The 21,625-nt window shown below is 39.2% G+C and overlaps 2 protein-coding genes across 6 annotated transcripts in view; one reads left to right on the forward strand and one right to left on the reverse strand.

Moving 5' to 3' along the window:
* Positions 1-1,078: 1,078 nt before the first annotated feature.
* pitx3 (paired-like homeodomain 3) lies at positions 1,079-16,291 on the reverse strand. Its single transcript, XM_072676921.1, has 4 exons — positions 16,205-16,291; positions 7,986-8,109; positions 4,638-4,843; positions 1,079-1,642 (listed from the first exon to the last, which is right to left on the reverse strand). The coding sequence occupies exons 2-4, from the start codon at positions 8,092-8,094 to the stop codon at positions 1,079-1,081; spliced, it is 879 nt and encodes a 292-aa protein (XP_072533022.1). The 5' UTR covers positions 8,095-8,109; positions 16,205-16,291.
* A 3,736-nt stretch (positions 16,292-20,027) lies between these two features.
* The window catches only part of gbf1 (golgi brefeldin A resistant guanine nucleotide exchange factor 1), a 61,856-nt gene continuing 60,258 nt past the window's right edge, over positions 20,028-21,625 (forward strand). For all 5 annotated transcript variants that reach the window (XM_072677956.1, XM_072677952.1, XM_072677953.1 and 2 more), the window contains exon 1: positions 20,028-20,283. The gene's annotated coding sequence lies outside the window, so the exon portion shown is untranslated. The remainder of the gene's footprint in view (positions 20,284-21,625) is intronic.

A 21,625-nucleotide genomic window follows, 5' to 3' on the forward strand; every position in this document is an offset into this window, starting at 1 on the left:
TGCCATCACCATGGCGCTTAGATAACGTTGCTATGGGGTTGCAAGGACTTTAAGAGGACACTCCGCGTAGACTACTGTTGACCTGGACCAATGACACATGTGACGAAACATATTTGGAGAGGCGGAATTCTGTGTTCTTTCAGTGTGTTAGTTACTCAAAACAAATAATCCTTTATTTTCCTTTTAATGAGACAAAGCAAGCTACACCAAAAAAGCTTGTTTTATAACAACTGCACTCTTACATACATTATTTTACAGTCATAGACTCCCTTTTTAGAACACCACACAAAACTATATATTCAATGGCTTTTTTTTTTAAAGAAGGTCCTAATTTTCTGGGTTCCTGCAAAGCTGGAACATATTTTTTACTCATGTATCATTTGTTTTTTTTCTCTCAAACTACTCAATTGCTACTTTTCATCTTCCCATTTGACAACAACCTCTGACCCTCGACCTCTTAACCTAGGTGAATGGAATTCACAACAAAGATTAAAATTCCTAAGGAGGTACTCATGGCACAATGATCCAGGTTCTGCTCTTGAGGAACATGCTTATCTCATCTTTAAAGCACTATGTCGTTTCATAGATAGTTGTTGTTTTTTTTTCCCGTCACATACAAAAACAGAAAGTCCATTATGTACATCCATCCTTTTGCCTGTATTGCGAATGCATGAGCCTTGCTTGTTGATGGTGAGAGCATTTTGGACATTTTAAATTGGCATAGGGTTTCATACCAGTGCCATGGAGTCCTCTTCCTTGTAACGCATTCTAGTCATGCAGAAGAGAAACTGTAGAGATCCTTCCCCCGCCCCCCTCCCCCCTTAACAGTTGGTCGGTTCAGCGTCAAAGTCTCAACATATTCTGATGGAGTCCTTTGAGGCATGGTCCAGTGAGAGTTTGTCTCTCGGTTAGTTCCTTGTGAAGCTTATTCCTATGGCGCTCAGTCTTGTTCAAAAAACACATTTTCTTAAGCAGTCCAAACTGCTGGCTGATGCCTCAGAATTCAACGGTGGGTTGGATTGGGAGTGGGTTTGAGGGCAAGACGGGGACACTGGGGTTCCGACGGGCTGGAAGGGGTTCATACGGGCCGGTCCACAGCGTACTGGCAGGGGCTTAAGTTGGACACAGGGTTCTGCACGGCTGGATATGCAAAATTGGCGTGCTGCTTGGCTTTGAGCCGGAGGCTGGCCAGGCTGGAGTTGCAGGTGTCTCTGTACATGTACGGGCTGGCCGTGGTGGCGTAAGGGCAGGCGGCTGCTGACACTGCCGTGTTGAGCGTGGGGCTGTTCAGGTTGTTCAGGTTCCCTAGGTTATTCAGGCCTGATCCTGGCACCCCTGTCACTGCGGAGGGCACCATGGAGGAGGCCATGTTCATGGAGGGGATGGAGCTGGGCGGGGAGAACATGGGTTGGGAGGACAGTGGACTGACGTTCATGGAGTTGAAGAAGGGAAAGCTTTTGGCCGACAGGGGGCTGCTGGCCAAACTCTTGGTAGCCCAGTTGTTGTAAGAGTAGCCCGAATACATGTCGTCATATGGCTGCATGAGTCCATTGAACTGAGCACCAAAGCCATTCTTGCACAGCTCAGCCTGCTGGTTCCTCTCTCGCTTTCTCCACTTGGCACGGCGGTTCTTAAACCATACCTGGATTGGGCAAAGACCAAAGAGTCAAAAGGACATAATGGAATCTTTTTATTTAGGTTTTATTATCAATTACTATATGGTTTATTCTGGTAAAGTGTTTTATTTTTGCATAAAAAAGTTTTATTGCTAACCTTACAATAAGCTTATAATAAAATAAAAATAAACATTATAAATATGTTTATATGTAATATATGCTTATATAAGTATATAACTGGGACAAGGTGCACCTTTATCACACTTTTTGAAAACAGTATTTCAAGGGGAAATTACAGATGTAAAAAAAAAAAAAAACGTTTTTCATTATAAAAGAACTATGCATTATCAAACCATATTAGCTTTGATTTATTAAACTAAATTATTCTTATTATGAGCTTCGTCTGTAAGAACAGAGAGAGGAGGGAGAGAACTTCCTTCATATTAGTCAAATTTAAGACCCTATTTTTAGAGGATGTAGGTGGATTAAAGTTTTAATTGCAAATTTTATAAGAAAATATTGAATTTAGCTCTTCAAAATTTGTTTTCTTAAGCATACACTGAGCTGAATTGAAGAATAAAATGAAAAGGTAAAATCCAATTGTTATTCCTAATAAAACCTACAGTATTTGAAAATCTCATCTAATGCTCATTAATAGGTGGACTTTTGATGATATTATGGTTTCATCTCTGCACTAAGAGTCAGACAGTAAAACGAGCAAATAGAAAAATGTAATCTGAGTGAATGACAGAGATCTGTTTATATGGTGCTTACAAGGGGGTTGAAAGAAAGTAGGTCAGTATCGCCTCTGCGGAACACTACTATACACTACTATGGCTGTGACCAATGATTCATATGGACAGTGGAGCTAGAGTGCAGTATACCACATGACTGGATTGTGGTTGCGTGTATTTTCAACACACATAATGCACGTTTATTTTAAGAGTCAGGGAATCCCCTGCTCTTTGAAACATTCTCCTTTTTTCCAGTGACGTTCATGCTTGGCAATGGTGTTTAAGGCCTCACAGAAATAACTGAATGTCAAATGTTAGCTGGATTGTCAGACTGGCTCTGGTCTTTATTTAGATTCTCTGCTATATTGTGAAAGATTCACTCACCCATATGATACAGTACAGATGTGGCCTACAGCTAGTTGTCAAAACTGGACTTTAAGACTTTATCTATTTCTTAAGTTCTCATACATACAGAAGATCATAATACATAACCGACAATATAACTCCAAGATCAGTAATGCATTTTTTTAATACAGCCAAGTTACTCAGTGACCAGCAGTAGCAGCATGACCAAGGTTTTCTTTAACAAAATCAATCACTACTCTGTGTGGTCCTGTGGCTAGGCCTTCAAAGGCAGCCTGGGTCAGTTTGGCTTTAGGTCAGGGCCATGATTTAGGCTTTGAGAGTGTATTAGGAACACATTCTCATTCAATTGCATAAATCAACATGACAGAGGAAGCATGTGGAATATGTGGCGGGAGCGAGTGTCCAGCTAGGATTAGTGGCATACATGCACGGTTCAGAAGGCCACTGATAGACATTAGGACAGGGGCAGCTCTAGCCCTGTTGTTCTTTCAAAATAACAACCAAGACTGCATGCTATGTGACCTTTCCTCTGTCCAACATGAATTTGATCCATTAGATGTCAGGCAGGCGGGAAGGCAGCGACTGTACTGTCATCCATCAGCCCAGGAGCCCACCTGCTTTATACTTCTACCTCGCTTCAATAACCAGAACTGCTGGCTGTGATTTGAGAGGAATAGCACTGGATTTGCACATGACTTGTGTGTGTTTCTATATGAACACAACTGTATGACATTACACATACATGTGATACAGACAAAAGGGATTTCAGGTCAACTGAAACAGTCTCACACTGTTTGCTTTAGCTGACTTGGCTTTTTTCCAGTATTAAAGCATATTTTATAATTCCACATTACTTAAGCATAAGGTCTTAAATTGATATCCCTTGGTTTAGAGATGCATCTTATTATTTATTATCTCCAGTGTATCTATATCTACTTAAAACCACATGAGAACAAACATATACAGCATAATCCCCTTAAATCTTATCTGAGTGATGATGTAGCTGATGGAGAATATGGAAAGGTGCATTCAGTTTGCTTGACAATTACTTGATTCAAAAGTGAACCTCATTTATTTGCACATTAAATAAAATGTCAATCCAACACTGTTTTGCCTTTCAGCTGAGATATAAACTGAGAATAATTACAATAATATGATGTATTTCTATATTTGGAATGTTTTATACATTTGAATGAAGTATGTTAAGCAATTTATCAATTGGACTTAAACTTATAGAGTCACAAACTGAATCCTTGTACAATTATAGTTATTTCTGTTCTATTATTTTCGCAGTACCAATATTCAGTACCGTTTTAATTGAACTATTGAATAATTGAACTAGACCTGCACAATAAAAAGAAGCTATCCTAGGTATTATAGGATCTGAAATAGAAACTATTCTATTTTATTCTATATGAATCAAGTTTTGAATTAAGTACACTTAGCATTTTTTTGAACCACAGTCAAACTCAGGGATTCAGAAACTGAATCACTGTACAATTGTAGTCATTTCTATTCTATTCACAGCACCAATATTTGCTACAGTTTTGATGAAATGCAGATATACATCACTGGGTAGGATAAATATCACAGGGCTTGCTATATATTATATTGCTATATTATATCTGAATAAAATACATGCAGATTTTTCAACCGTAGTACAATTTAAGGACACAGACTGAATCACTGTATAAAAATATATTTAGCTTTTTCTATTCTGATCACATCATTACTCAGTTGTAATCAACTATTACTTCTTGTACAATGACAATAAAGCAAGTCTATTATGTCTAATCTGTATGTTATATTTATAAAATATCACTCACAGTAGAACCAATGAAATCACGATTAAGCTAAAATCATCATTAAAATGTCATTTGAATTTTTAATTAAAAAGGTGATTTTTATATAGGACACGTACCCGCACTCGTGCTTCTGTAAGATTTGTCCACACTGCAATCTCCTCTCGTGTGCTCATGTCTGGGTAGCGGTTCCTTTGGAAGGTAGCCTCCAGTTCTTGGAGCTGCTGGCTGGTAAAATGTGTCCTCTGCCTGCGCTGCTTCTTCTTCAAAGACCCGTCCTCAGGGTTTGACTCATCTGTCTGATTCTGGTGGGATTTTTCTGTGTCTGTGTTGAACCAGAATAAAAACAACTGTAAAGAGGCTGAACTTTTGTGTACTAAGATATATTTGCACTGAAAAAAACATTGCTCTAAATAGACCTAACTCCTACTACCCTCTAAAATACCAATGTGCCTAAAAGGAAAAATTCAGTCTACATGAGAGAATGTTTTTGCTTGAAAACAAATCCCACCAAAGATAAAGGACTAATGACTGACACAAAAGCAAGGTAAGGAGCTGGACCAAACACTCCTTTGTTATGTCTGGGGCAAAATCCTCTCTCTGTGGGCCAGGGTTCTGCAAACTGAAGACCTCACAGAAGGGGCTAAATTAGCTGGCCACATAATCCCAGGATCAGGCATTAGTGACAGGGCAGGTTTGGAGCTGTTTGGCAAGGACTTAACTGTAGGAGCATTTCTAAATAATAAGAAGGATTTCCAACACTCCATAGTGCCACAATAAAGCAATATCACAGAGCATTATCACATGCCAAAGACAAACATAAAAAAAAATACTGCTACTTATCTGTGTGGTGTGTGGATTGTGTTTTACTTTACGAAATATGTATTGTATAGATGTGCATTTATGTTAATGTGCGTTTATGTTTATAAATGTTCCCAGTTTGGAAAAGTGTATGTATTTATCATTGGAACCTATGTTAATTACAAAGAGTTTATCTGTGCTATGAAAACTTTTAATAATTAATTCCCAATCTTACAATGCTATTTTAATAGCAAAGGACATGCTATGCTTTAATAAAGGACATGCTATGCTAATGCTATTCACTAAAATAAAATAAATAAAAATATGCAGACGTCTTGTAGAAACATAGGGAAACAAAACCACTAATAAACTATGAAAAAAGAAATGCACAAAGATCCCAAAGCCATGGAAGTTTTTCTTTCGTCCAATTACTACTAAACAACATAATTAACATTTATCTTTTTTATATCAAATGTGCTCAGAAGTCTTCCATTTTGAGGGTAAGTTTACATTTTAATATATACTAATATGTTTAATATATACATGTATCTCATGACATGTTGAGCTCTAAAATGAGCTCTAAACGGTGCAGTTCTCACTCCTTTCCTTCCAATGCTTTCTGTTTTTTTCTGATGGGAAGCTGTTTTACCATTTTGATGAAAGCCTGCTGGCTTGCTGTTATGCCTGCAGGCTTGTTAAAGGGAGATTTATGAGTGGTCGCCATGTCCCTCCTCACATTTGGCTCCAATTAAACGTGAATGTATCTGCAGCTTCTCCACTGTCCTTCACTGTCCACAGCATTATTAGACCAATGTTAGCTCATAAAGATGTTTGTAACTTTTTTTTAATATGCCAAATATTCTTTACAAATGTTGAAGACGCATTTTTGTTGCCATGTTTAACAAAATAGCAGCTTATTAACTGCAGGCTGTTGTAAAGTGAATTGTCGCTCTGGGAGGTTTAATCACAGTGTTTATTTAAAGTTCTTATTTATTATTTTATGAAAAGCAGTAATATCTTTATGGGGGATTGTGTCCCCCACTATGGGATTTCAGTTTATGAAAATACACATCAAGTAAATAATCCAAGCAGTGTGGTTGATCTGGAGCATGGTAATGCCAGCAAAATGAACTTTAACTACAGATAGTTTTACTCTGCTTTCCTAATGATCCTTGTAAAAGTTAGTTCTGTTCAAAAGACATTATTATTATTATTCAGCATTTCAGTATGATGACTCAATCTTTTGTCTGACATCTTGACCTTATGTTGAACTGCAGTCTCAGTATTACATTTTTCTCTTTTCTCTGGTTGTTAATAGGCCCCACTGTGTTAAATGCATCTGTGTTTTAAGCTCTCTTCAGTGGGCTCCATAAACTCAGATGCACCCACCTTTCATGTCAACCTCTTATCACTGCCAGAGATTTATTTCTTTGAAGGTCTGGAACTTGATGGCATTTGATAACTGAAGTTTTCCAGCACAGATTCTTAACCTTTATGTTTTTTCTTGGCAGCGTTTTTTTTTTCTTAACATAATTTCAGCTCATCAATATTTCAGTTTACTGATAAACTGATAATAAAGTCAAGAAAAAGTGTTGTTAAGAATTAGCAAATGTATTTGACTGAAAGAATGGAAATGAATTAATTGTTTTAGTGTTTTTTATATTTGTTTATTTGGCACATCAACATTAGAACTTAGTTAAGTTTAGTACATCTGATAAGCAAAGTGTTGTACACAGTTAAAGTTAAGGTGATACAAAGGGGTTTGAGTGATGAAGAACCACTTTTGGCTCTATAAAGAAACATTTCTGCAAAAAGAATGAGTGAAGAACTTCCAAAGGTTTGAAAAAGTGGAGGCAAAGGTTCTTCACATATCTCTTTAACAAAAATGTTTATTTAAGAATCTAAAAAATCTTCTTCTATGGCATTACTCAATTAATCTACTTTAACACCTTTATTTTAAAAGTATAGGTTTAGAGCTGAGCATCTTTCTGCTTAAATCTGTGAGTATCATCAACTCTCAGCTCTGGGTCTTCTGCTAAAAATGTTTATTTAGGTCTGGAAAATGACTACCACTGTCTTAAATATGTCAGTAGTCACTTTGAGAAATCACTTTCTCACTTCTCATTTGTTTTCTACAGATAAACCCTTTTTTTAAACCCTTTGTAACCAGCTTCTGTACAAATATAATCCACTGAAATCTCGCTCTAAACTGAAAATAGATTAATACTATTCATTTTGACGTTGGCGTGTTTTAAACAGTCTCTAACTCTTTTCAGAAACAGCATCTGCGTTCAGTTACTTGAACATCATCAGCTGCTGAGCTGAAAGCCAAATGAAAGAGCTGCGAAGTCCTAATCAGCTCCAGGGTTATCAGAGGTGCCCCGAACGCGTTCATATTCCTGTTTAAAGAGGGTCGTGATGAATGTCTGCCGGGTGCAGCACTGCGTATCCTGGTTATTAAGAACAGACCAAAATGCTGAACAGAAATAACGGAATGACTTTAGTTTAGTTGCCAATCAAATTCTCTCAACGTTTCCTAAACGTTGCTAAAATAAAAGCTAAACTACATTACAGACAGATGTGTCCCCAAACGCCTGCGCTGTTCTCTTTCACGGTGGGGATATTTGTGGTTAGGGAAAGGTGTATGTGTGCCTGTAAGAACTGACCGCTGGTGTCCTGGCCTTTGCAGCTCTGGTCATGCTGAGGAGTCCCGGAGTCGGAGAGTGACAGCGCGGGGCTGCGGGCTTCGGCCTCCGTCAGCAGGTTAAAATCCATAACCCCCTCCAGACTCTGCACACATAGACAAACAGAGACAGCGTTAGAACAAGCTAGAAACGAGTCAAATAGAGCTGTGTTCTGAGGACAGTGCTCTCATGTTCAGCGGCGATGGTGAAACTGTAGGGTTATAGAATTAATAGCGCACGCGGTTTATTTAGGTCCCATTAATAAGCTCAAAAAATAAACTCACAAAAACGTTCAAATCACACTAATTTAACGCGTTCCAGATTTCACTGTCCTCTAAACTGGCTTGTAGTGAAAGTCTGCATCTCGTGCAGCTCCAGACTGGACAGCCTCTGCTTCAGTTCATTTCTAATCCAAGTCACATGAAAACAGTAGCTAATTTTAGACAAATATAGACGAGTTCAGCTCACACTCCTAAACCAAGGCAGGCAGACTTGTATTTGATTGCACACAGCGCTTTAGTGTAAGATTGTAAGTCGCGCGGAAATCACACAGTTCCACTGGATTGAGAAATGAGCCGTTGAAAATGGGATCAACCCTGGGACTGTCAGCGTGGCGAGATATAAAATAGAGCGTAAAGAGAGCGCGGGAGCAACCGTTCTCCTGTTCACTAAAACCTCAATTTAAGTGAAGTGTATTTCACCCAAAAATAATACGAAGAAGAATAAAAAGGAAACAACCCAAACAGAAAAAACAGCCTTTCATAAATCAACGTTAAACTGAAAAAAAGAAAATGCCACGACTAGACAGCTGTATATATTATTATTGTATATATAATATTCCGTTCATTATATTACTGTATATGTAATATATCGTCTCGAATAAAAAAAAAAACCTCTATATCTCCAAAAACCAGGAGAAAGAAAAAATTAACTTTCAATGGAAGTCAAAAGTAATTTTAGATTATTTTATTAATTCATTCTTCAATATTAATTCTTAATATTCTTCAACGAATATAAAAAAAGCGAAACAAATGAGATTATATATATATATATAAGAGACAGTACACGGCCGGCGTGCTTTATGGTATATTTTACTATTTATATTTTAAGCGCAAACACACGACACCCCATCTTTAAATAGCAGTTTCGCGAGGAACGATGGTCCGTAATAGAAGCTAAAATAACAACTCGTATATTTATACAACAGCAGTTAACACCTCTCATATGGGAGAGAATCACTCCCTTAGCGCTCCTCGGGACCCGCTGTGAAGGTGGAGTGAAGCCCACCGCTCAGTTCGCCTAAAGGCTGCAAAGAGCCAGCAGATCATCCTGATCTTAGAAAGCGCACTCTGCTCCACTAAAGCGCACAGGAAATTAAACAGAACTGACCTACCACTGCATAACCACGGATCTAACCTGGCCATAACCCCTCCAGCCCACTGCAGAGTGGCAGAGAATGAATAAGGAGCAAAATGAAGGGATCCAGATGACCTTGGACTTGAGAGAGATGCTATTAAAAAGTTATTCTTAAATTTCCCCGTGACGCTCTGATCTGCCCATAAGCAGTTTATTTAGTTCGTCATGAGGTGAAACAGGCATTCATAACAACTGGAACAACTTTTACAAAACTGCACCAGATCCATAAACTCACTGACCGCTGCTCTGTAGGTCACGTCATCTAAATCTCATGGCCGTCAGAAACATCAATTTTGTTATTTCAGGTCTTTACTTCACTCTTTTTTAGTAAAGATCCTGGCTTTTTTGAAAGAAAGGTAGACAAGGCCTTAATCTTAAAAATAATAATTATATTATTATTTATATTTATATTATATATATATATATATTATCCCAAGCAATGTATAAACCAATCCAAAATGCATAATAAGGTCATAACAAATAGCGTCATTATAGATAATAATGTAATACATACGTGCTAAAGAAGTTTGTTAGCAAATGAATTGCTACAAAACAAACACTTTTACTGATATATATATATATATATATATTTAATTTATATTTTGTTTTGTAGCAATTCATTTGCTAACAAACTTCTTTAGCACGTATGTATTACATTATTATCTATAATGACGCTATTTGTTATGACCTTATTATGCATTTTGGATTGGTTTATACATTGCTTGGCATTAATTGCTAATTGGTTATTCCCCAGTTTAAAAGCATTTAAAAATGATGAAAAAATGAACACATGTCTAAAATACATATTTCATTATTAGAGTATAATGCAGCCAGTGTGTTCTACTACAGAAAGTCGGTGCTCCTGTGTACAAATACCAATAAAAATGCTAAACATGGCCCCATCAAATAAGTCCTGGTTGTTGGGCAACCATCAGTAAACACGAAATATGTTAAATTATGTGAATGTACGAAAAAAAAAACCCAAAAAACAATTGCTATGCATAGGGTTAAGATGATCTGAACATAACCGTGTTTATTTGAATGAGAAATCATGTAGTGATCAGTATTCACAAGGTGGACCCCCAGGGTGAAGATTAGCATGTGATGAGACCTGACAGAGAGGGAAAGCTCACATTGTTCTCAGAGTCAAAAATAATACCTACCACACTGAATGTAAGAAGATCTAATTGATCCTGTTTTCATTTAGAAACAAGCATCTTCGGCCTTCGATAATGAAAAAATGTGGCTTATGAGATTACTGTCTATTGGCTTTCAGGGCCAGATTTTAAGCTTAAACTGAGACTAAAGCTGAAGAATCAGCACTGGCATTGCAGTTTAGTCCCAGACAGTGCTCAATCTAAACAAGGTAGACTATAAAAGATTATACTATACTTAGACATGGACCAATTCTAATATATGGGAAATATGGTGATAATATCAATGCTGAGACCAGCCATGTGCTCACACACCACACACACAGATGCCATACACTATCTATATTCTTAACAGAGTCTGTGATTGAGCTCTTTCGGTTAAATTGTACTGATGATGTCATTCTCTTCTCATTCTCAGTTGTCTGCACAAGCAGCATGTCCTGATTTCTCTCTCTGAGCTCAATGAGATACATAGGTTTGGTTCCTAATGAGCAGTGATTGATTAACTGATGTGGAGGATCAGCTACAAACATCTCATGAAACAAGAGCCACCTATCATCTCGGATTAGTGAAAGATCTAACAGGAACGCATTTAGTCCAGTTTTAGTGAAACACAGCACTCTCACAAGATTTTAAAAAAGACCCTCACTCTACACGAAGGTGCCTAAACAGTTTGCACATTCAGTTCTTCTGCTGCATCCCTTCTAAAGACCTTTTTAGTACCTAAGAATTCTTTTAGTTTGAAGAATGTATTAAAGTGGCTATTAAAGCTATGGACACATAGCGTTCGAAGAGACTGACAGGGGTCTCAGGAGGAATGCTCAGCTCATGAGGGGACTTGGTTACATCCTGAACACACTCGTAGGCGCAGAGACCAAAGTCCCCTCCTGTTTTTAATCTGGCTGGAATTAGTAGGTGACGTGTGCTAGTTATTTAGTTCGGAACAAGGTGTGACTGCCCCCCGCGGGAGGCGCAACGTTTACATTACAGCCACATTAACTCCACACGGAGAGCGGCTTATAGTGCAGCCTCCTTTACTATCCTCTACCACTGCTAGCAAGAGCAGCGATAAAGGAAATCACATTAAAGCGTCTATATTTCAACTCTGACAACGAGCAGTTTACAAGACGATTCAGTGTCAGTATGTGGAAAACACACACACACACACACAGAGAGAGAGAGAGAGAGAGAGAGAGAGAGAGAGAGATAGGGGCAACGTCTTGACCTGGGTTCACCTTAAAAGTCCGCTCATGGCTTTAGCTGAAACCTTTAGCGCCACATCTGAGGGCAAATAGTGATGACAAATATACCAATATATTCAATAATTAAAAAGTAAAAGCGACCCTAAACGATGTTAGAAATATATATAGAAATGTAGAAATATACACTATGGTATATAACGGTATATATATAAATAGCATACCTGGTTAAATTACACCCTGAAGATTTTCAAGTGTAAAAAAAAAACTAAATCCCCTACAGAGACACAATACACACAACTACACATTTTATGTTGCACGATTACTGATTCTTTTCTAAATGTAACCTCCGAAAATATAAAAATCTCGAAACAATATTTATTATTAAACGTAGTATATCAAATATATCGCACTTTATATTTTGTTTTATTTATTAGTGAATTCTATGAAATTACGCACTAATTTCATAGAATTCACTAATAAATAATTGTTCTTTAAAATGTGTATATTACAATATTTTCTGTACAGTATTGATGAACTTAGTTTCACAAAATAAACGGATTTGTATAGTGTCCACATTTTTCCGTTATCCAGCATAATACTAAATATAAAAATATTAATAATGCAGTCTTGTCGTATCCTCAGTTAACAGGTCTACGATTATTTTATGATATATTTGATATTTATTCTGTGCATCAAAACCAGAAACATTAAACAAACACAGAAGTTTCAGAAGATTCAGAAGTTATCTACTAAAAACACATCTTCAGGCCGTTCCGCGGTTTTGCACCAAGTCCTCAGAACGTTTAGTTTTTTAATCTATTTGCGCCAAACACAGAAAATATATTACATAAAATATGCATATTAAATAAAATCGGCCAGAGAAGACTTTAGCCGTGTTCAGGTCTGAACACGCTTCAGTGTTGAGATGTGAACACGCTTCAGTGTTGAGATGTGAACACGCTTCAGTGTTGAGGTCTGAACACGCTTCAGTGTTGAGATGTGAACACGCTTCAGTGTTGAGGTCTGAACACGCTTCAGTGTTGAGATGTGAACACGCTTCAGTGTTGAGGTCTGAACACGCTTCAGTGTTGAGATGTGAACACGCTTCAGTGTTGAGATGTGATCATGTTTGTGTTGGGTACTAAACACGCTTCAGTGTTGAGGTCTGAACACGCTTCAGTGTTGAGATGTGAACACGCTTCAGTGTTGAGATGTGAACACGCTTCAGTGTTGAGATGTGAACACGCTTCAGTGTTGAGATGTGAACACGCTTCAGTGTTGAGGTCTGAACACGCTTCAGTGTTGAGATGTGAACACGCTTCAGTGTTGAGATGTGAACACGCTTCAGTGTTGAGGTCTGAACACGCTTCAGTGTTGAGGTCTGAACACGCTTCAGTGTTGAGATGTGAACACGCTTCAGTGTTGAGGTCTGAACACGCTTCAGTGTTGAGATGTGAACACGCTTCAGTGTTGAGATGTGAACACGCTTCAGTGTTGAGGTCTGAACACGCTTCAGTGTTGAGATGTGAACACGCTTCAGTGTTGAGGTCTGAACACGCTTCAGTGTTGAGATGTGAACACGCTTCAGTGTTGAGATGTGAACACGCTTCAGTGTTGAGGTCTGAACACGCTTCAGTGTTGGTAGGTGAAAGCGGACCGGTCGCCCTCTGCTAGTACAACCGTTTGCATATGAGCATATCGATCTCATTAAAACATCTATCTAATAAGAGAACAGATAACGCGCAGGAAAATCCTCTCATTTTTCAGGAGATTGTCGAGTCCATCTGTTGGTTGGACAGAGGCAGACTAAACGCATTTCCATGCGCTGCGGCATTAGGCTGGGAATTATTCATAAACGCGTCCAGAATTAATTCCTGGGATTAAGAGTTGATTAAGATGTGTGTCACTTTGCTGTCTGAGAACTTATTAAGGGCCCACTCGAGCTGGCGGCAGATGGAATTTCTACCCAATGTTTGTAGATGTTAATTTCTACCCTCCTAACACCCATTTGCATTTGCCCGTGTGTGTTAAAGCGCGCCATTCCCCCTCGTCTTCTTCTCCTACTTCTTTTTTATACCTCTGCGTAACCGTGTAGCACACACACACACACACACACACACACACAGAGAGAGAGACACTCGGAGTGCTCCTCTCAAAATAACAGCGCTCGTGTTTATACACGCTTTATTAAGATTTGGACTGAATTAAGATTTGGTAAAAAAATGTTATTTTTATAGAATATTGCATCAACACGCTGCCCATAATTCAGAAACAAAACCAAACCAGAAAGAGAGATCAGAGATTATGAATGAGAGTGAATTATAACCTCCAGTGGGATGTTTCTACATGACTGCTCGAAGCGGCGCAGAGAACTCATCGAGCTCTGGGTTGTAGCTCTCCTAAACTTTTCCAGCCCAATTACGCAACTTTGAGCTCCCTCCACGCTCCCTCACCTCGGCCGGTGGTCTTTAGCGGTGAGTGCACATGTGGCTGTAGAGTAGGATCAGGAAAGCTGTCTGTAGGACCCGAAGCACAAATGGCTAAAAGCATTACTAACTGGAGGATGGAGGTGGTCTAATCCTTGTAGGATAGAGCTCAAACACGCCCTGCGTGACCCTCTATTAGACTTTATTTACTTTTTGCAACCTACACAACTAACGCAGACTGAGCACCGCTGACGCGTGTAAAGTACAGTGCTTTCACACTCAGGGCTTTTGCGCGTTTTGTACAAACCTTGCCTTCAAAAACTAAACCAGTGTGAGACCCCAGGAAACTGATTTTCCAGCTGCCAGTAAGAATTATATTCAGCAGCTGATAAAAACCACAGCATGTCGGTGAAAATCGGAGGCTCGAATCAGCTTTGTGTCAGATAACAATTATGTATTTATGTATTTAATTTTCATTACATAAAGCTGTCCTCTGATTATTGAAAAAAATGCTTCCTGGCTTTTTTTTGGCTCCCCGATGATAATACGATGATTTAATTATAATTTATTTAGAATCACTTTAAATATCGATGCTTTCGTTTAAACAGTATGTAATAAAACAGCAGCACTGGCAACGATAATAATAATAATAATAACAACAATAATAATAATAAGTAATAGGTCATATTGCGCCTGTCGTTGTTTGCCTATTTTAATGTAAATATTGTCAAAGTCGCGCAGGAACCTTACGAAAAAACTTTAAAAAAAAAAGAAAAAAAAAAAAAAGAAAAAGATTTTGTCCAAAGACAATTTGGAGCATTTCTACTGGTCTATTCAATATCAAATAATCACAACATAAAATTTTCAAATTATGTCAAAAAATGTGAACAGCAAACAGCAAAAATTGAGAAACGAGGTTTTGGCGTGACAGGGACGAAACGCTGATGCACATGTTCGCTTCTTCCTGCAGTGCAGAGCTTTTAATTCTCCTTCACAGCAGTTTTACTAAAAGCTACTGATAATAACTTGTTTGAATTGTAATTCCAGCTATATTTAAACATTCATCTCCTAAATAAACAACCCAAAGGCACGGGAACAGTTGCAGTGGAGAGTAGGTAGTATGTGTGTGTGAGTGTGTGTGTGTGTGTGTCTCAGGCGGTTCCAGAGCACCTGCCACCTATCAATTTGAGCAGATCCCGCAAATATTTTTGACCTCTGAAATATTCGCACTCGGAACAATAGAGTCGCCGGTTATGACAGAGAAAACAGTATTTTAATCATAAATTAATTATTATAAAAATATAAAATATAAGACATATAGCTTAAGTTAAAAAACAAACGGCGGGACAGGAATGTTTTATAGACGCGTTTTAAACGGTTTCCTCAAAGAAATGAATTAGCACTGAGTTTATGGCTTGTTCTGGACATGATGTTCCCCTCTGACTGGACTGTAGATGCGCTGAGGCTGGAAATAAACTGAACCCAAAGCCGGCTAATTCGTTTCAGTTCATCTCAAATAATTAAAAAAATATATAGATTTATCTACACAGAAAAGCGGTTAATTATTGACATGAACAACAATTTAACGCGTGAATGAAGCTCGTTTTATAACGGAGCATTAGCTCAACAGTAGACTGCGCAACCGGCAGCGGACTAGTTTAGCCACAGTCTGTCTGTCCGTAACTTCTAGACTATTCGGCAACTCCAATCAGTTTCAGCTATCCAATCCATTAGACACGAGATACACTGCCTGAGTCTGTACATTAACTGACTGGCCCTGCATGGATGGAGAAGCTGTGTTATCTGCTGTTGCGGGCCGAGAGTTGGGCTGGATGCGCTGCTGCTCCAGCGGTGCACGCGCCTACAGCGTCATTCCTGTCCAGCGCAGTCTTTAATACAACACCACGAGGCGAGACGACCACAGCCCTTCATTCCGACGGGCTTCATCCTTCTGTAAAGGAGCATCACAGAGTTCTCTGCAGACAATGCGGCTTTGTACTTACATCAGATCCCGCTTTGGTGCAAGTAATCCCCGCCAAACGCAACTTCGTCGTGGCTGAACTGCTTCTGTCCTGCACTGATGGAGTCGTCAGCCGTCATGTAGAAAGTTCCCCAGACTGCAAACACGCCGAAAGCAGCCGTTTCTCCCTTCTCGCGCGTTTGTCTGTCATAAGGGCTGCAGGAAAAGTGAATGTTTGATGCCCACGCAGAGGGGGGACTGACTTTATGCTAAATATCTTGTGCGACAGGTCCACGGCAGAGAAAGGACAGCCCACCTCTCTCTCTCTCTCTCTCTCTCTCTCTCTCTCACTCTCTCTCACATCCAGCCACGTTTCGCGCTCTTACAAAGGGGGTAGGCTCCCACAAGCAAGACTGCAAGGCTGTAGATTGGCTTGTCGAGCTCGTTACGCTCAGTCACGTGCTGAAACATTTTACCAACGAAGTAACGCTCGGTTCTTCTCATTTTGTGGACGTTGTGGACCACTTAAGTGAAAAAGCAAGGTTCATTTTAGAACTTCTTTGAGCATCTGAGCCAAAATATGAGGGGTCTTTCATGTCTGGATTTGAAGGACAATGGCAGAGCCAGAGGAACGTCACAAATCACTTTAGCACATCTCTGCTGCAACCACAGATCAAAGCTTCAAGATGAATTTTTGAAGACGATCCTAAAACAGTAAATCACGAGGGACAAAATCATTTGCGTTCAGAAGCCAACACTCAGTACTCCATCAAATTCTCAGTGGGTCTCAGTTGTGGGAAACCAATTCTACACTTAAAATGAATAAAGCGATGCCATAGAAGAAAAGGGTCTTCACCAGTTAAAAGGTTCTTCACACAAATCTATGACAAGCATGGTCCTTAACGGAACCAAACATGGTTCTTCTGTGGCATGGCTCAAAAAACGTTTTGTAGCACCTTGATTTTTAAGGGTATAATGGGTCTTGCAGTTTCCCATTCGCATTGATGATTGTAACGACCCAGAGTTGCATTGTGGACTAATAACTAATAACTGACATATAGGAACTTTCAATGGTGAGTTTCACAGACCAGGTGCTCTCCAGTTCAATTCTACAGAATTCCTTCCGAATAGGTTTCCTTTGGAGAATGCAATGTAGTGTTTATCATGTCATCTGACATACAATATATGTCCACATATTTATGGACACCCCTTCTAACGAATGTATTCAGCTACTTTAGGTGTGCACAGATGTGCAAATGCACACACAGCGCTCGTCTATTCTCTGTAGAGAAGTATTGCCAATAGAATAGGACTCTGTGGAGCTGATAAACATGAACCTATTGGCACCGTGTTTAAAGCCAGGCGTGGGCTAGAGGGGTATAAAGCCCCCAGTGGAACAGTGTTCTCTGGAATAATGATGCTCCATCCAGTAGTTTTGGGATGAGTGGGGGAGTTAGGAATGAGGTAGGGTGGTGATCATCCAACATCCTGACCTCACTACAGTTCTTGTTGCTGAATGCGGTTGAGTCTTCACAGCAGTGCTCCAAAATCTTGTAGAATGCTTTCCCTAGAGACAATTACTCAACAAAACTCCAACAAAAGCAAGATACACTTTTTAATACCATGAATTCAGAAGAAACAGTAAATGAGCTGGTGTCCCCATATGCTTTTGTCTGTATAGTGCAAAGGTCCTGTGTGTTATACCAGTGAGAACTTTAAAAAAAAAAATCTGTGTAACAATAAACATTTTCTTTCTTTTTTATATTTTAAATAACATGTTTAAGAGGACTGAGTTTACATTTTACTCAGCGTGCAGAAACATCTTCCAAAGTACTCTGTTTAGACTTCTATTACCATTGTTCATGCATTTTCAGCCCACCAACACCCCCACAATTTAGTAAAGGTCTATTATCATATTACCTCAAATAATTAAAAATTTGTCATTACAACTTATATCAGCTTAAAGTGTTAAAAAATTGGGATTTTAATGTATACTATTAGAACCTTGATGATAACTTTAGCATTTAGCAACTTATCCTTTCTTGGATAAGATTGTGCTGAAGCACTATCCAATGAGAAAACTGTTTGTCTTCAAAATACAATTCAACCAGCCTCTCAAAATCAAGAAACTCACAGTAACATGTAAAGCACTTTGAGATTTTGTAACTAAAATTAAAAAGTGCTATAAAAATAAAACAGTTTACAGTATTTTAGATCCAATGGCAACTTTTTCAAATGACAGTTCTTTTAAATATGTTCTGAATGAACATGTAAAACCACACATGCTTAAGTGTACTGTGAGTTTCCTGTTTTGGAGTTTTTGGTGGCTTAAGGCTTAAGGGACTGTGTTGAAATCCAGTGAGAAGCTGCAGAAGAACAATAAGCTTCTCAGAACTAAAGCTATTGGCAAACCTTTTCCGTGCACAGTCGTAGTTTAAAGAGCTTCTTACACACACACACACACACACACTGTGTCCTAACTGTACATTAACCCACTGCTCTGTTTTTTTAACAAAAGAGCAGCTATTCCAGCACCATAGGCTGGGGCCTTTTAGACTCATCTCATCATAACTGGCTGCTTTTATGACCTGGCTGTCATCCCATGTGTGTACTGTGTTTGATACTAGACCATTGCTCCTGTGTGACTCCTGTCTCAGCTTACACCAGCATCTAGTAGACATATGCACAATGTGGCTTGCATACCCATAGCACAGCAAAATTCTAGTGTATTGTTTCCTACAGTTTTCAGTTTAGTTTACATCAACATCACAGTTTGTCTTAATGTCACAAAAACATTACATTTTAAATGCCATTTGATCATTATTACATTATTTTTCTCAAATTCTTGAGTTTGTTTAATTATGTGTAGGGTACCATGGGCCTAAATGGCCCCTGAGATGAAGGCCACTATGGATTTACATATATACATACATGCACCAAACATATATGTCCTGTAATATTTTTATAACAACATAATAATACCAAATAACATTTTCATAATATATAATATAATCTCATAATACTTATTGAACTCACAGACATTTAGCAGTGAGATATACTGCCAACAAATATATAATAAATAAATGATTTAAAATAATGAAAGATATTGAGGTAATCAGCTATATTAAGCTAGAGACTACAGGGGATCTGTGGTGCCATACTTGCTGTGCCAGCATGTGAAAAAATACTCTTTTGCCCCAGCTGCTATTTTAAATCGTATCTAAGTCAAAAGAGGGCTCCATTACTCTCTCTTTTAACACAGTTTGTGTTAATCCTTCAATGTATGCAATGTGCAATATGTATGCATATATTCCACTCATTGTTTCTTTTCTGTTTAATGACAAATAAAATTACTGAACCTTGACCTTTCATATGAACGTGTCATGCCTTGCATGGTGCAACCTGTGCAGGCTACCAGTCTTCTGCTCAGTGCAGGATTTACACTGCTTTTACTGCTTGTTTACCGCTGGCCAGCTAATGGACAGCGAGCTGACCACCCCAATAGCCACGTATGATCACGTGTAAGAGGAAAACACTGATGACGTCAAAGTGTGATACCGCTGTAGCGCACTCGTCGCTGGTGTCGTTCAGCCAACCTTGACTGGGTCCCCTTGAGGTGGGTGACGTTGATCCGCCTTTCATTCGCCTGAGCAAATACAACGCCGTTACCGGTGAGGTCATGTATGAACCTACATCGACTTTGTCGTTAAATGCATATGTATGTTCACTCCTCGTGAAAAAACGATATTAAATGTATGTTTTAAACCTTGATGTTCTCGTCTGTGTGAAACAGCTCTCGCACGCGATTGGTCGGCGTGTGTGTCACTCCAGATGAGAGCAGCAAGTTAGTGTGCGCTCCGGGCTTTTCCACGTCAGTAAGTTTACTAGTGCCTCTTGCCGAACAGAGGGAGCTTATTTACACCCTAAATCAGTGCAGAGAAAGCCGGGCATGGCGTGAAATTGTTCGGACTGTGAGGCTTTATTTAACGTCATTTTCTTTTCATGTGCGTTGTGACAATAAAACATTTACATTCAGTTTTTATCGGTCTGCTAGCGGTTTAGCCAGCTAGCCACATCAGTGGAAAGCGTACTGAACGCCATTTTGGATTCGCATCCGGACAGGTATGGGATTTTATGTCCAAACTGACACCTTCATGTAGTGAGACAGGTGCTAGTTTGATGACCACGGTCAGTATTAGTAGTTGCTTTTGGAAAAAAGCGCAGTAACGTTAACTGACAAGCCGTCTGATGCCGTAGACGACTGCTGAGCTGGCTGGCTGGCTGGCTGGCTGTCGTTAGCAAGCCAGAATGAACTCTAGCATAGCTCAAGCTGTGTGCACAGTGCCATAAAAACAGTGTTTATCGGGCAATAAACACGGCAAATATGTTAGTTAACAGTCAGAAACGCAAGGGCTGGGAAAAAAGCCCACTAGACTTGGTCCTGCTTACATTTGTCAGCTGTCAAACTAACCTAGGCCTGTCCAGGTAAGCTAGCATGCCAGATTAGCATGCTAGCTACATTTGCAACAGCTAACCTATCTGGCCAGCCAGAAGAGCTGTTCCTCACTAGATGTTTTTGCTCGACTCATTTCTTGTATTGCTCAACTGGAGCAGATCAGATCAGCTGATAACCGATGGCTGTCAGGCTTACGTTGCTAGTCATTATGCTCGTGCTAGCTAGCTAACTAGCTGCCTGGCCTGGTCTCGGTTCTGTCAGGCTACACTTCAATGAATGCAGTTTGCTCAGTATGTCGTCAAAATGTAGTTGTAGTAATAAACAGGCGTGTTTATTAGACTCCTCATGCCTCCAGTTTCTAGGCCATATTGTGATCTGTCTTTCAGTGATGTTTTGCGAAGCACTGATTGAGTTGGTGCTGAGGGTCTAGAATAGACAGCATTATGAAGTTTGTTCATGGTCTTGCTGTTGCCCTTTCCCATGTGTCAGTGTCCTGTGTAGATTAGGTAGGGTTCACCTTTATCATGACAAGGTTGCTCTCTTATATGCAGATGATTTATTGGATCAGGTGAATCAGATTAGGCTGAAGAGCTAAACGTAGTAGACGGTCCAGAAACTCTTAAGACTGTAAGAATAATGCATGTAAATCTGTGATGCAAGATCACATCTTGTACAGAATGTGAACATTTGCAGTCCAAGCATTTCAAGTCGCAATGTGTTTGTCTTATTATTCTCTTAGGGATGGATTATTATGGAATCTGTGCTGCCTCAGTCCTGCAGCTTAACGTTAACATCTTAATTGGTCTCCCATAAAGCTTCTTCAAATATATTAAACACAGTGTTGAACTGGTGTGGTTTTCATAGTCATACCTCTTGGGCTGTGTTTTGGCAAGAACCTGGCGACTTAGGAAATTTATCATATGCATAAAATCTGAGTATAAGATAAATTTGGGGTCTGGCAACAGGGTGCAAGACTGCTCTCTAGCTTTCAAGGTTTAAAAACAACAC

The sequence above is a fragment of the Salminus brasiliensis genome, chromosome 4, assembly GCF_030463535.1.
Source record: "Salminus brasiliensis chromosome 4, fSalBra1.hap2, whole genome shotgun sequence".
Classification (NCBI taxonomy): domain Eukaryota; kingdom Metazoa; phylum Chordata; class Actinopteri; order Characiformes; family Bryconidae; genus Salminus; species Salminus brasiliensis.